General features: G+C 45.6%; 1 protein-coding gene across 1 annotated transcript; it reads right to left on the bottom strand.

Annotated features, from left to right (window-relative positions):
* Positions 1–13: 13 nt before the first annotated feature.
* On the bottom strand, positions 14–14,103 carry PMM1 (phosphomannomutase 1). The gene is made up of 8 exons (XM_033162327.1): positions 13,873–14,103; positions 9,164–9,281; positions 7,225–7,301; positions 6,358–6,449; positions 4,942–5,041; positions 4,554–4,629; positions 3,081–3,196; positions 14–500 (listed from the first exon to the last, which is right to left on the bottom strand). The coding sequence occupies exons 1-8, from the start codon at positions 14,086–14,088 to the stop codon at positions 378–380; spliced, it is 918 nt and encodes a 305-aa protein (XP_033018218.1). The 5' UTR covers positions 14,089–14,103; the 3' UTR covers positions 14–377.
* Between the last annotated feature and the right edge of the window lie 239 nt (positions 14,104–14,342).

A 14,342-nucleotide genomic window follows, 5' to 3' on the forward strand; every position in this document is an offset into this window, starting at 1 on the left:
ATGATTATAATCATCATCTCAAAAATAGGTTCATTTGTGTGAATCTGTGGGGAAGGGTGATTATTAGCTTCCAAATAAGAAAGGAAAAAAAGCCTTAACTAGAATACAGGTTTCACTTTAAACATAAACAACAACACTTTACCTCGTTTGGTGGGAATGAGGGTATGGCAACTGGGGTTCTCCCCAGTAGCAAGAGATGATGGCGCAACTGATGAAGAGCTTTCATCATTTCCCTCCCATTCTGACACTCCAGCTCCCGTTTCCAAAGTGCATTTTGACCTCGGGCCTCAGCAAGTCCTGAAAGGATCCAAAAGGTGCTTTCCTAATGTGAGTGAGGGTCTCGTCCAAGTGATCGAGAGCAGCAGGGACACCCCAGGTCAAGATTCATTCACTGTCTCTGGAAAGAAGATCTCCTGGCACCTCCGGACTGTGTCCTGGGGAGACTGGATGCTGTGCCCCACCGTGCGAGGGTCGTCATAGATTTCATAATCATTCCCACCCTAAGGATAAGAAGAATCTTTACTATTGGCTGCTTAGAATTAGGATGCTGGAGGTGGTGGTTAAAATGTGCAGGCAAGTATAGAATACAGTAAGCCACAACCTGGGGGCATTTAACATGTGAGCATTCAAGCTCAGCGTGCTTGGCATAAAAAAATAAATGAATAAAAGGGGGGCAGAAAGGGAGTGGGTGCCCAGGAAAAAAGACTTTGGCAATCCCACCTGCCATTGCACCCAATGTGTTTGGACTATACACAATTTTGGCTTTAGGTGTACTCCCTCTGTGAGTGGCAGCCTTACTATACTTGAAAAACACAGACTCGTTTCTGAGCACAATTCAAAGTGTTGGTGCTGACCTTTAAAGCCCTAAATGGCCTCGGCCCAGTATACCTTAAGGAGCGTCTCCACCCCCATCATTCAACTCAGACACTGAGGTCTAGCGCCGAGGGCCTTCTGGTGGTTCCCTCCCTGCAAGAAGTGAGGTTGCAGGGAACCAGCCAGAGGGCCTTCTCGGTGGTGGTGCCCGCCCTGTGGAATGCCCTCCCATCAGATGTCAAGGAAATAAGCAACTATCTGACTTTTAGAAGACGTTTGAAGGCAGCCCTGTTTAGGGAAGTTTTTATGTTTGATGTTTTATCGTGTTTTTACTATTGTGTTCGGAGCAGCTTAGTATGGCGGGCCAGGTATAAATAATAAAAATAAAAATTATTATTATTATTATTATCACCATCCAATTTACGCCCCCCATTAAGGCAGAATATAAGAGTCTCCCTAACAGACCTTAGATTGATTTATTTACTTCAAGTCATATATGCCACACCTTCACCCAAAAAATGGATTGCTGGGAATCACAAGTGAGCAGGATGCTGTTGCACTCAGGTCCCACTTCCCATAGACACGTGATTGGCCACAGTGAAAATGCAATGGTGGACTAGATGGTTTTGCACTTCAGTTCTCATCGTTTGTGACCATTGGCCCCTGGCCAACTGGGACCAATGAGAGCTGGAGTTCAGCAGCATCTGGAGAGTCTCAGGATCATCACCCTTGCCAGGAGGAGGCTCAAGCCATCTGAAACCGGCAAGGAATTGAAAATAATGCAGAGGTGGGCAGTGAGACACAGAAATCACTGCTTCTGGAAGGCACTGTATTTATTGAGCCCTGGAAAGAATATCTTCCCCCCTCTCCTGCTCGCTTCTAATCCTGACCTTGGGTTGTGTGGTGCCTATCGGATCAGAAGGTGGTTTCTGCATACCCAAGGGACTGCGTACCCTAGTTATGCAGAATTTGTAAATTAAAAGTATTTCTTGTGGGACCTTACTTCATGTAAAACCTAATCTGAAGTGATGCTGCTGCTCACGGTATTGATTTCCCCCTCTCATGCATCAGTAGTCATGACCTCACATGACCTTTAGTAGACAGATGCTGACAGGGAGGGAGGAGAGCCAATGAACCACACTATTTCAAGCATGTTTTATATAAGTGTATCTGCGTGTAGGTTTTTTTCTGTTTTGTTTTGTGTTGTGTTGGGTGTGCTTAATTGGTGAATCAAATCTCTGCAAAGCACCTACACCAGATAATCAGAATGCGTCCACAATGCACCTGAAAGCAATTACGTAAGAGCTAAAGTGTGGGCTGCGCTGTAAGATTCATGATGAGCACGTGAGACAAAAGTTGCCCACTTCCTTTTCTCCTTCCTCGCAAAGCTTCTGTGCAAATAAATCCCCTTAGAGACATTGAAATGAAATGGCACATTAACAGATGTCTTTGCATTTTCCAGTCACCAGAAGAGGGCACTGTTAGTTTATACTTGCTTTCATGCAGTCCAGGTACCAACTTGTAAGGCTGGAAAATGTGAAGGAGAGCCACTTCAAACCTTACAGCAAATGCTCACATCACACGTCAGTTGTGTCTTTTCTGAAACATCCAAAGGGCATTTGCACATCTGAAAACAGGCTTTCAGCCATGGTCCCCGGGTCTATTTAACATATGTTTTGAAATACACTAATGCCCTTTAAACATTGTAGAAAAGACACAGTTGAGCCACAGTGGAAATGGGAGTTTGCTGGTTATTTTAATGCTGTAGAAATTGGAGTTCTTGTTAATACCCAGAAGTCAAAAATTAAAGAATCCAAGAACTCTGGCCAGGCGGGAGATCAATTTTAAAGTCTTCAAACAGTTTTATTAATATAGAAGCAAATTCCAGTCAAAATAAATTCCAGGACAAGGCCCTGTTTCGCTAATTCTTCCTCAGCTAGATTTTCACTGTCAAGGCATACAGAGAATTGGTACACCTTGACCATGAAAATCTAGCTGAGGAAGAATTAGCGAAACAGGGCCTTGTCCTGGAATTTATTTCGACTGGAATTTGCTTCTATGTTAATAAAACTGTTTGAAGACTTTAAAATTGATCTCCCGCCTGGCCAGAGTTCTTGGATTCTTTAATTTTTGACTTCTGGTTATTTTAATGCAACGTAGCTCTGCAGAGAGCCTGCCAGTTTAGATATGGACAGCATTATCTTCCTCGATCCTACACAGGGCTTGGCCTCTGGTCAAAGAACAGGGGTTTGGTCAGATTTACTTACTGGACTTGTCTCATTCCCAAAGAAATGGATGGTGTCAAATCTCTCATCCTCAAGGATATCGAGGCAATAGCGCTTGTCCCAGCCCTCAGGGAAGACGTCAAAGCTGATCATCCCACCTGCCAGAGGGGGAAAAGTGTGATGCAATTAAGCGAAACAGACTGAAGGTGGAGGCTTGCAGGAAAAAAGGTCACCCCTCAATACCTCAGGAGCAAATGGCTTTTGTAGAATAAATTGTTCCGTGATAGATGGCCATGCACCACAGCTGCCTGCCTGCCTGCTTCTCTGACACATTAATTCAGTAGCTGCTGTTTCTATGGCAATGGGACTGAATGGCGTCAGCAAGGCCCCATCAGCCGAAGGCACAAACAAGAAACAGTTGGCTGGGGAAGTGTGAGGAGCAGGAGCTAATGACTTTTCAGAAAAGAAATATCTATAAGGGGGAGGGTGGCTCTCAAGCTTTTTGGCTGGAGGGCTGACAGGGAGCCCTATTCTAAAGTGTTCTTGTCTTCTAAGTACAGTGGCGCAGGGATAGGTGAGCCTGTTAACTGTGGGACGAATGTAAAATGCAGATTGGTCCTAGCATTGGATCACTACAGGGCAGAGCAAAGGACTTTTGCCATGAGACCTCATTCATTGTCACTTTGGCAGTACTACATCTGTATTCCACATAAATTATTCTGGCATGCTGGTGGCAACAGCTCCAATAGCAACTGCTCCCACCACCTGCCAGCCCCCTAGTAAGGGACAAAGAGCCCACTATTGCCAGCACTGTACTCCTAGTCACATGTTAGCCACATGAAGGATGTACACATGATTAGGACCACAATTTCAGGTTTATGAGTACAGCCATTTCCCCCTTCAGTCTGCTGCTGAATGCGTAGAGGTCAGAGGGGTGGCAGTGAAGGGGGCACACATACTTGGGATGGGGGGCAGGAGCACAGAGGGCTAACAAATGGATAGGGTTGCGCCCAAAACAGTGCAATGCTGCCAGACCACTGGGATATTAGGCAGAGCGCTGCTAGCCACAGACATGCTCTGATCCTGGCAATTCTTGGCAAAGCAAGTGATCCCTCAGTTAAAACAGCAGTCCTTCCAAGCACACTAACTTGGAAGTATGTTTCACTCAACTAAACTTTGAGGGTTTCAGAATAGTATGGAAAAGAAACTCATCGCAGACAGGGATCCTCACAGGGAAACCTCTTTTAAGTCCTGTAACAAAGCACTTACCCAGCTTTTTAAATATAAACAATTTTGCTTTTCTAAGACCCCAAAACTAATTGTGTCAAGCACCCAAAGTCACTTAAAAAAAACTTTTTTATTGTCAGTTTCTAGCACAAGAATAATGAATTTGTGTGCACGAAAGCACAATGCAGCCAAAACAAGAATATATGCATATTCTTCTTGAATACAAAATCAATTGTTTTTTCCTATCCATTCCTCCCAAATCACAGAGAGGACTAAGAAAACTCTCACCTCGGGAAAACCGCAGGCCTTTGCCAGCAAACTCCCTCTGCAGGGCAGCTACAAACTTCTCTCGAATCCTCTCTTTCTGTAAAGGAGATGAACAGAAAACAAGTTAGAGAGGACTGAAGAGGGATAAGGAAACATCCCCCTCAATTACTTTGATCCTTGTCAGATCCCACTTTCCCTCATGAAACACAGTATTTTGTGTTTGTGCCTTGCAATTTCTTTCAAAAAATGTGACCAGTCAGAATAATATTCCTTTTTAGCTCCAGCTTACAGGCAAGGTACCCTAGCAACAGGCTTAATACTTAGAACACACACACAACACAACACCCTGGGGTTCTAACAGGCTCCAGTGTGCCACAAATACATTCGGAGCCTAATGCTCATTATTTACCTTGTCCAGTTCTGAAAATTCTATTCGTTCTTCCAAAGTGCAGCTTCGACCAATAGGAGAGATGTTCAACATTCCATTGCGAAATTCAATAAACGTCCCCCTGAGAATTATTATTTTTTTAAAAGGGGAAGAGAGAAGGAGAAACTTGAGTATGTGGTTGTAAAAAAAGGACAGTTCTGTTGCACAGCCTCATGATTTCTTTAACATGAAGTCAAGCAGAATCTTCCCGCGGTGATACAACACAAGGTCAAACTAATCGCAAGAAGAGGAACCTCTACCTTGATTATGGTGTGTGGCATGCAACTTTTCCTAAGAGAGAGCTAATCATAGATTCCTCATGGCCCTTACCTATCGCATCTTACTTCTTCCAGGGTTTTTTTTTTCCCTACGAAGAGCTGGGGCTTTTAGAAGTAAATGCCTAGAATACCACTCTTTGATGTTTCATTTATTCAGGATGCAAAATTCCCATGGACAAAGTATGCAGTGTGTTTGCAATGTTGGGCACAGCATTATAGTGTAGCAAAATAACATAAACTGAGCTGAGGTTAACCTGTTTTTTTAGAAAGTGGTACTCACAAGACACAACATCTATGAAGGCTAAGTTAAATCAGCTGCACACAGAGTTGCTTTCATTCTGTTCTAAACACTGACTCTTTACAAATCTATAGAATATTGGAAAAAGTGGGAAAACAATAGCAACTGGTTACCCGGTATAGTGAATACAGGGCAATGAGTTTAAACTCCAGAAAGGAAGGAATTTCTTCTTAACATGTTACCCAACTCTAAGAACACTTATGCAATGAAATAAAGTGCTGAAAGAAATTAGGGAATATTTCCCTTTCAGGTAGAAGAAGAAGAAGAGAAGAGTTTGGATTTGATATCCCGCTTTTCACTACCCGGAGGAGTCTCAAAGCGGCTAACATTCTCCTTTCCCTTCCTCCCCCACAACAAACACTCTGTGAGGTGAGTGGGGCTGAGAGACTTCAGAGAAGTGTGACTGGCCCAAGGTCACCCAGCAGCTGCATGTGGAGGAGTGGAGACGCGAACCCGGTTCCCCAGATAACGAGTCTACCGCTCTTAACCACTACACCACACTGGTGTAACAGTGAAACAGTGGAAAGGTTTCTGTTATGTATTATTTGAAGATTAAGGTTCTTTGTTTTAGTTGGGCAGGCTGGATTATCAACTTTGTGGTTCTAAATACTCACATAGTATCTGGAAAATAAAAAGAGAGACCTGAATCCTTTGATAAGTTAACTTGAGGAAGGAAAGCCCCTCCCCAAGCTCAAAGCGACATGCTTGTCCTAAAAGTCTCTCTGGAGAAGTTGGGGGCACTTCCTGAACAATGGGACTGGGACACTTCCTTAAGGGGACAAGCCGGAGTCTGCATGCCCTGGAATAACAAAGGACCATTACCGTTTCTTGGGCAGCTTTAGAAGTGCCATATAGTTGAGGCAGAAGTTGATCAGATCTTGCAGAAGTTCTTCCCCAAGGTGGTTCTGGATAGCCTGTCAAAAAAAAGGCCAAAGGTCACACTGAGCCAACAGAGTGCAATTCTCTTACCAAATCCACCCACATTGTGAACGTCAGAACAGGCAATGTTGTTTTATTATATGTTGAATGGAACAAAAATGAAAAGAGAGGGGCAGCACCAAAAGGACCAGTAAATAAAGGAAAAAAGGAAGTGAAGATTCAAAATGCTGCTTGAGAATTTTATTTTGTGCTGTAATGTGCTCGACATGTTTTTGACATATCACTTTGCACTAAAAGAAATCACAACAAGGATTAGATGTCCACATTCCTGCATTGCAGGGGGCTGGACTAGATGACCCTTGGGGTCCCTTCCAACTCTACATGCATTTATCTAAGGCCTGGGGAGGGGCCTTCCTGCTATGGGAAGAGCCAGGAGCAAAAGATTATCCAGTTCCTCCTGTGAGGAGATGCTGTGTCCTCTCAGGGCTAAAGCGTTGAGTATTCTTTACAAAATCTTTATTGTCATTTCTGACCCCCCTGAATATGTCAAAATGTCAGAAGGATGTTAGGCATATTCCTTCACAAATTAAAATTATTCAAGCATTACTTCAAAGTTTTGCCTCCTTTTTTGGAGGGGGGGGGAACCCTTCCTCAATAAAATACTGACCTATCAGATGACTGTATGGAGCCAGATAACCTGAGAGGGTTTGGATACCATCATCTCTCTCTGAGAGATTTGGCAGGGAAGGAGGGTGAGAGGAGGAGGAAATTTGCAGCCTTGGTGGCAGAGCACAAAGCAGCGGGGCCTACCTGCTTGGAGACCAGTTGCCCATTCTTGTACTGCACGGTGCCATTTTCTGCAAAGACGTAATCAAACTTGTCGATAACTGTGGGGAACAGATTTGTAGGGGCAAAAGCGATGTTGAGGAGAAGAAGTGAAGGAAGGGAAATGAAGGTGAGAGAGAAATATCAATCAGTCAGATGGATAGGGGCTGCAAGGGAAGTGGATGCTGAATCACAGGATCTCTGTGGTTTTATTCTGACACTTCAGCAAAGTTTGACTTGAGATGCCCTGCAGGTAGTGATGCTCATGAATGCCGGTGGTGATGCTCCCATTTTACAGATGAAAGTGTGCAAGTTGCTGAGTGAGAACTCAATCCCCTGACAGACACAGCAACAAAGCTGAATTGTGCCTGCCCATGCTCTCTTTGTATGGCCTCCTCCCCTTTTCCATTTGGAACGACGTCTCAGTAACTCAGAGTGCAACCCTGAGCTTGTTTACTCAGAAGCACGTGTCTCTCTGTTCAATGAAGCTTACTTGCAAGCAAATGTGCACAGATCTGCAGCTATAGGTTATTTCACACTGGCCTTTCCCAACAGGGATAAAAAAGGCCAATGCTGAATCAGCAGTTGACTTTCTGTTTAAGGGAACATTAGGTTATCTCACCTTTTCTCCAGTCTAGAAGGAAGGTTTTAGAACCTGATATTATTCTTTGTTACTGGGGGAAGTGGCAATGGAGGGAAATGAAAAGGCATGGAACAACCGTTCTGCTTTACTTCTGTGAAGGGGTGCAAGTCTTGCACTTAGGACCACGGGCTCAGAGGAACCCCACCAGCTAAGTCTGGAAACATGGGCTGTGAATGAACTCGTGATGCCATTTACTGTAGGATTCCCTCCAGCCTTATTAGGATTATTGCAGGCCAAATAGGATTGACTGTTTGCAGTATAAATACAACAGGTGGATCAACTGGTGGCTTCCTTCTCGGCTTCTCTGGAAGCTGCTTCTATTCCGTACGGTGCCTGCAGTTTTCTGGATCCCTGTTTCTATATTTGTACCAAACAAATATCCCATGATGCCCTTGGCTCTGTCCCCATCTCCGCCTTTCCCCATCACCTCAGTACCTCCCTCTTTGCTGTGCTCCTGTTCCTGCTTTCTCTGCTGGGACCTTCATCTGTCTTCCCTCGTGATGTACCTGCATTGGAATAAGTCAGGCACACAGCTCTTGTTGGACCTGATCAAGAGGACGCTGAAACTGCATTGGGCCAATTTAAATCCACCCCTTATAGATATGGGATATAATGAGATGTCTTGGAAATCCTGAACTGAAAGTGCAGTGGGTAATGCTGCAGATATAGGGAGTAGGATAGAGGTGTCTGTCCTGTCCATGTGGCTCTGGAGGCCAGTTAACCCACTTTCGAAGGCCAGAGCTGATTCCACTTCCCACCAGTCTGAAGCCACAGGAGAACATGCTGAGCTTCCAAGGACTAATCGGAACCTTCCAATGCTGACTTTGGCTTTGTGGATCTGCAGTAAAGTTATGTTACAGTAGCATAGAAATGCCACGACTGCCTTGGGTTTGATTCTAATATGCAGAAACAGCACATGGATATTCCTTCCCAGGCTGTACCACTTTAGAGTAGTAAAGAATCACACATTTGAATGCCTCTGCACATAAAACAAAACTCTTCAGACGTGGCCTGTTTGGGTGAAGTTTAGGCCCAAACCTCTCCCCACACTAGCTTTCCTTGAAAAAGGATAGAGGTGCACGGAGTCACATGATCCCCACCCCTGCGATCTGAAATGGTGCAGTCCACAGCAGCCATACCACACACTTTCCTCTGCATATGTCAGTTTGCCCACCCATTGTTCACCAATATGACCGCTATGAATGCTTGATTTTGCAGCAGGTCATTGGATATGCTTCCATTAAACAAAGCACCTAGAGAGCAGAAGTGTGTATTGCTCACCTTCATCTCCTTCTCCCAGCTGCTCAGCTATCTTGGAGTAGTCTGAGCCACCCACTACCCCAATTAACACTCTTGTACGCAGCTCTTGAAGAAACTCGGCTACTTCAGGCTTAATTTTCTGGAGGGAAAAGGAGAAAGAGTGGTAGTTATTGGCATACCAGCAGGAAACAAAAACTATTGAGAGACAATGTGTTGCCTTAGAGCAGCCTTCCCCAACCTGGTGCCCTCCATATGTTGTGCACTACAACTCCCGTCAGATCAGCACTGGGTGGGGTGATGGGAGGTTGTAGTGCAAAACATCTGGACGGTGTCATGTTGCAGAAGGCTACCTAGAGATTAACAAACTCATTGCAGCGGAATGAACATTTGTAACCTGAAACAACAGAAAAAATGCCAGGAGAGCTGGTGGATTTATGCCATAGAAGTAGCAGAGCAATCAGCAAAGCAGAGCAATCAGCAAAATGAAGAGACTTATGCTTTTTCTTCCTGGTTGGGCTTTGATATCATAAAGCAGGTGTGGTGAACTTCAGGCCTTCCAGGTGTTGATGAACTACAATTCCTACTCCTGTGGCTAAAAATATTAACTGAATGGTCAAAGTGGTTAATCAATTAATTGTTTAATGTGTGATTTAAAAAAAGATTTAGCTGGAGTGGAAACTGTAGTGTATGTTACAAATAATGTGACAATTTAGATCTGATTCCAAACGCATACTGAAGTTCGCTACACCCCATCTCACCCCGCAAACAATTGAGATTTTTCTGTTATTTGTCAAAAGGAACAGTTGTATTTTCATTGTAAAGGGCTAGCATCTCAGCAGCTGGCATCCTTGGACAGCTGCCAGGGCCCCAGCGCCACAACAAGGTCCACTGTTGATGCCTGTCCTGCCTTGCCCCTTCTGATCTGGTACTGAGTGCCAGGTGGTTGGATACAGCCATCTTTTTAAGTTCCCACAATGCCCCAGACCTAGGAGGCACTGTGGGAAACAAAAAATGTTGCTAGATACAGTTGCCCACTGCTACTTGAAGCACTGGCACCATAGCCAGAGAAGCCCACCAGGACCCAATGACAAGAGGAGGGGGCCTGCCAGAGGACACTTTTGCCCAGAGTCCCCTCTCAAATCTGGAGCCAGCCCTGCCACTGACTATCATCAGAAGCTCTTGTGAAATGAACTGTACATTTATTTACACTGGTGAAAATTCACCCAGCACTTCAAAGCAAAAAGCAAGGAACCTCTTAGCGATCCAAGCTCTAGCTGTTGGGAACAAAACCATATATTCTTCAGCACCTACAAGAGTCAATTTAAAACACACACACACACACACACACACACAAACACACACATGTGTCATCTAGCATGTTTTGCAAATGAGTTTAGCTATGGCAGTAGCAGACATTAAGAAAACACCACCTGCACCCTCATTTATGTCTCTTACTTTGCAAAATCCACACGGCACCAGCATCCTGCCACAATTAAAATATTAGATGGTTAAATGAACAACCAAACACTTAAGGGGCAGGTGGGTCTAATTCAAAGGAATCATCAACAGAGCAATGGGAGCTCACATGATCTGCATGCAAAGGAAGCCACTCTGCCAACCCTTCAGAGTTGCTTGGACATACTCTCTCATCCACAGCGAAGCAAACCACCTGTAGTACGCCAAATCCAACACTTCTGGACATGCCCTATGCCCTTCCAAGAGAGATAAGACTAGTATCTGAGTAAATCAACATTGTGATCACAAGGCAAATAATATTTAGGTTGTCTCCTTGGTTTCTCCCCCCCCCCCACTAGGATTTTATCACCCAGTGAATCTAAAAATAAATAAATTTGAGGGGTGGAGTGAATGGGCACTCTGCCAAGCAGCAGAATGTAGGGACCTTCTTTAAGCAGCATTATGAAGGAACAGATGAATGCAGCAACTGATGTCCCAAAGCTGCAGCAAGACTTAAAGCAGTGTTCAGGGGATGACTGGAGTTTGAGTCAAACAACACCTGGAGGGCTACAGGTTTGTTCTTAGTGGGTAGGGCACCATTTGCACTCCAGGCAGCCAAATGGTTTGGGCTGACAGTGGTTATAGCATCATATACTTGTGAATGGTTAGTGGCAACAGCTGTCTAACTGTGCTCTGGAGTTGCTTTAAGAGTTTATTAGTTCTTCAATGAGAATACCAATAATGGCTACCTTCTTTGACTTACAGCTTGCCTGATATTATCCGTATTTCCCTGCAATGTGCAGCATCAGGTGAATCCTGTGGGTCTTACAGGTAGTTTTGATGCAGAACCACCCCACACCATTTCTTTAGTCTGCTGTCCAAGTTAGCTCCTTCCTGAACCTTGGCATACATGCAATCTGAGCAATCCTCTGAGATGTCCTGTAGGTCAGGAACATCCCATGAACTTAGCACCTCAACCACCCATCTCCCAATTTCCAAAAAGTGTTAAGCTTGCCTTCGTGTGTATGTGCAATGTCAATCACAGCCCACCTGGTCCTGGACTCCATAAATACTAAATTTGGTTCCTCCAGGGCCAATCAGAGGTGGAGGGGATGATGCCAGGAGGGTAATTTGGCCTGAATCTCAAGCTCAAAGGGGGTCTGAGTTTTAGATAACTTAATTTTTTTGCATTGGATGAGTTTTGCAGCTTGTTTCTATACACATTGGACCAAAAATGTGACACATTCTCTCAGCTCAGCTCAGCAAATTTGGGCATATCAATGCAGTTTAATGCATTACTTTGCTTAAAATTTAATGGAATGCATCAAATCTTTTTATTTGATGTGTTGAAAGTGTCTTCTGCTCTAGGAAGTGCTACTTTACCCTTTGAGCTAGAATCTTGTGAAACAGACATGAAACAATCTGACACATGGGCAAAAGGTTGCATAAGAGAAGCTTAAGGACTGCTATTCAACCTACCAATCTGGCACTGCACAAGTGTTTTTGGAACAACACTAGCAGCTCTTTTACTTCCATGTGCAGTACTTTGGATCCAGCCCAGTGGTTAATACTTTGAGGTGGCTTTCTTTTTTATTTTTTTTTCATCCTTCCAAAGAACAGTAACAATTAAAGTTGATTAAAAGACACATTTGTTTTTCTAAGCAAGGAGCCCTAATGTGTTCTAATTGCCTGACACATCCACCTTGCAGTTTGAGGAGGTGGAAAGGCTTAAAACTGAAGACCAGTCTCTACATTGGACATAATCAACTGCTAAGGCTTTCCTGCACTTGTGTGCAACTATAGTCTGAACATATATACTGGGCTCCAAGCCAGCAGGGACACAAAACTCTTAGCTTTGGTTTTTTCTTAAAAAAAAAAAATTAGTAAACCAGACATCTATTTTAAAAAGTTAGAAAGCAAACTGTGGAGTCAACACTGTAAGCCTTATTAGGAAAATAAACAGCTGTTGCTAAAGTCTTTTAATCACTTTTGTTAAGCAACCAGAGGAAGAAAAGCTGTCTGCCCCCACATAGGACTTGGAAAGGGAGCCTCCCAGAGCACCAGAAAAAAAAATAAGACAAGCTTGCTATTGTTTCTGCCAGTCCGACACTGGATGGAGAAGAATCTGCTTTTTAAAAAAACAAAAACAAAAACAAAAAGCTACTAATATTACTACTATCTTTCTAAATTATGAAATTTTGCACCCCTAAGAATTTTGCATCCAGGGCAATAGCCCCTGTTATGTCACTGGAAAAGTCCCTGGAAAAGACCCTGATGTTGGGAAAGATGGAGGGCACAAGGAGAAGGGGACGACAGAGGATGAGATGGTTGGACAGTGTTCTCGAAGCTACTAACATGAGTTTGGCCAAACTGCGGGAGGCAGTGAAGGATAGGCGTGCCTGGCGTGCTCTGGTCCATGGGGTCACGAAGAGTCGGACACGACTGAACGACTGAACAACAACAACAACATGTCACTGCGATTATGCTATGCCACTGCGATTAAGCAGCAGTTCTTGCCAATGCAAGGACCCAACCCACATACAGCATACAGGACCCAGGAAATCCTGTTGGCATCCCTGCCTCCAAGTTCCAGATCCTAGGAACAAGAAGTAAGCAATCACATACAGTAGTCCCATTCTGCGTTGCTTGTGAGCTTCCTAGAGTTTTCACCTAGCTGACCAGTTCGTGGAAACCAATAGCTCAAGCCTATGTCTGCTCAAAAGTTGCTCCTAGCGTGTCCAGCGGCGCTAAGACTGCAGTCCTCGCTCCGACACTCTTGCTAGGAAGCAAGCCCCACTGAACACAGCGAAACTTCCTTCCGAAAAGACCTACAGAGGATCGCGCTGTTAAGTGCTGCAATATTGCAGATGCACGTCCGCGGTCCGGTCCAATGCGCACCATTCTTACGTAACCGTCTAGCGGAGATGCCCTGGAGCAAAGCCCAGACGCCTGACCCGGCAGCCTGCCTGCATCCTGACGGACCTCTTGGCCCGCGGTTGAACTCTTTCGTAACCGGTTGCAGGAAGGAGAAGGGGGGCGAGGAGAAGCGTCGCTCTTGCCTTCCCCTCTGCCGGGCTTGGGCGAGCTGGGTCCGGACTGATCCAGGCACCTGCTCTGCCCACTAAAGCGCCAGAACCCGACCGCAGCCGTCCAGTCATCCGGACGTAGGAAAGGCGCGACTCCGGCGTGGGGTCTCCATTCAGTCCAAAGATCGCCCAAGGGCGACCCGGGCGCGCCCTCGAAGCGGGGAGGGGTCGGTTGGGGGGATCCACTACCTGGCGAGGCGGCGTGAGGGTCCCATCCACGTCGAACAGGCACAGGATCCGCTCCCGGCTCCCGGTGGCAGCCATTGCAGCCGCGGGACTCCTTCCCTCCTCCCTCCTCCTCGGCGGCGGCGGCTCCTTCGCAGAGACGAGGCTGCAGTTGGCAGGGAGGCGGGAGGGAGGCGGTGGCCCGAAGGCGACCCAACTGCGGCGCGAAGGGCCGCCCATGTGACTCGTGTAAACCGGCCTGGCAACACGTACACCCGCCGTGGGGCGGAGGGACCTCGGCGCGGCTCCTTCGACTCAGCTTGCCTCGTCCTTCCCGAGGAAAACAACGCAGAGCCGGGCAAAGATTCCCACCGCCACCGTTCCCCTCCGGCGGCGGCGGCGGCGGTGTAAGGGACGCCCGCGGTACTTCTCTTAACGTGTTGACATAGTCGTCTTGGTTTTTCCCGCCATCACGTTTTAGCAAGCAGAAGAAA

The sequence above is a fragment of the Lacerta agilis genome, chromosome 10 (genome assembly GCF_009819535.1).
Source record: "Lacerta agilis isolate rLacAgi1 chromosome 10, rLacAgi1.pri, whole genome shotgun sequence".
Classification (NCBI taxonomy): Eukaryota; Metazoa; Chordata; class Lepidosauria; order Squamata; family Lacertidae; genus Lacerta; species Lacerta agilis.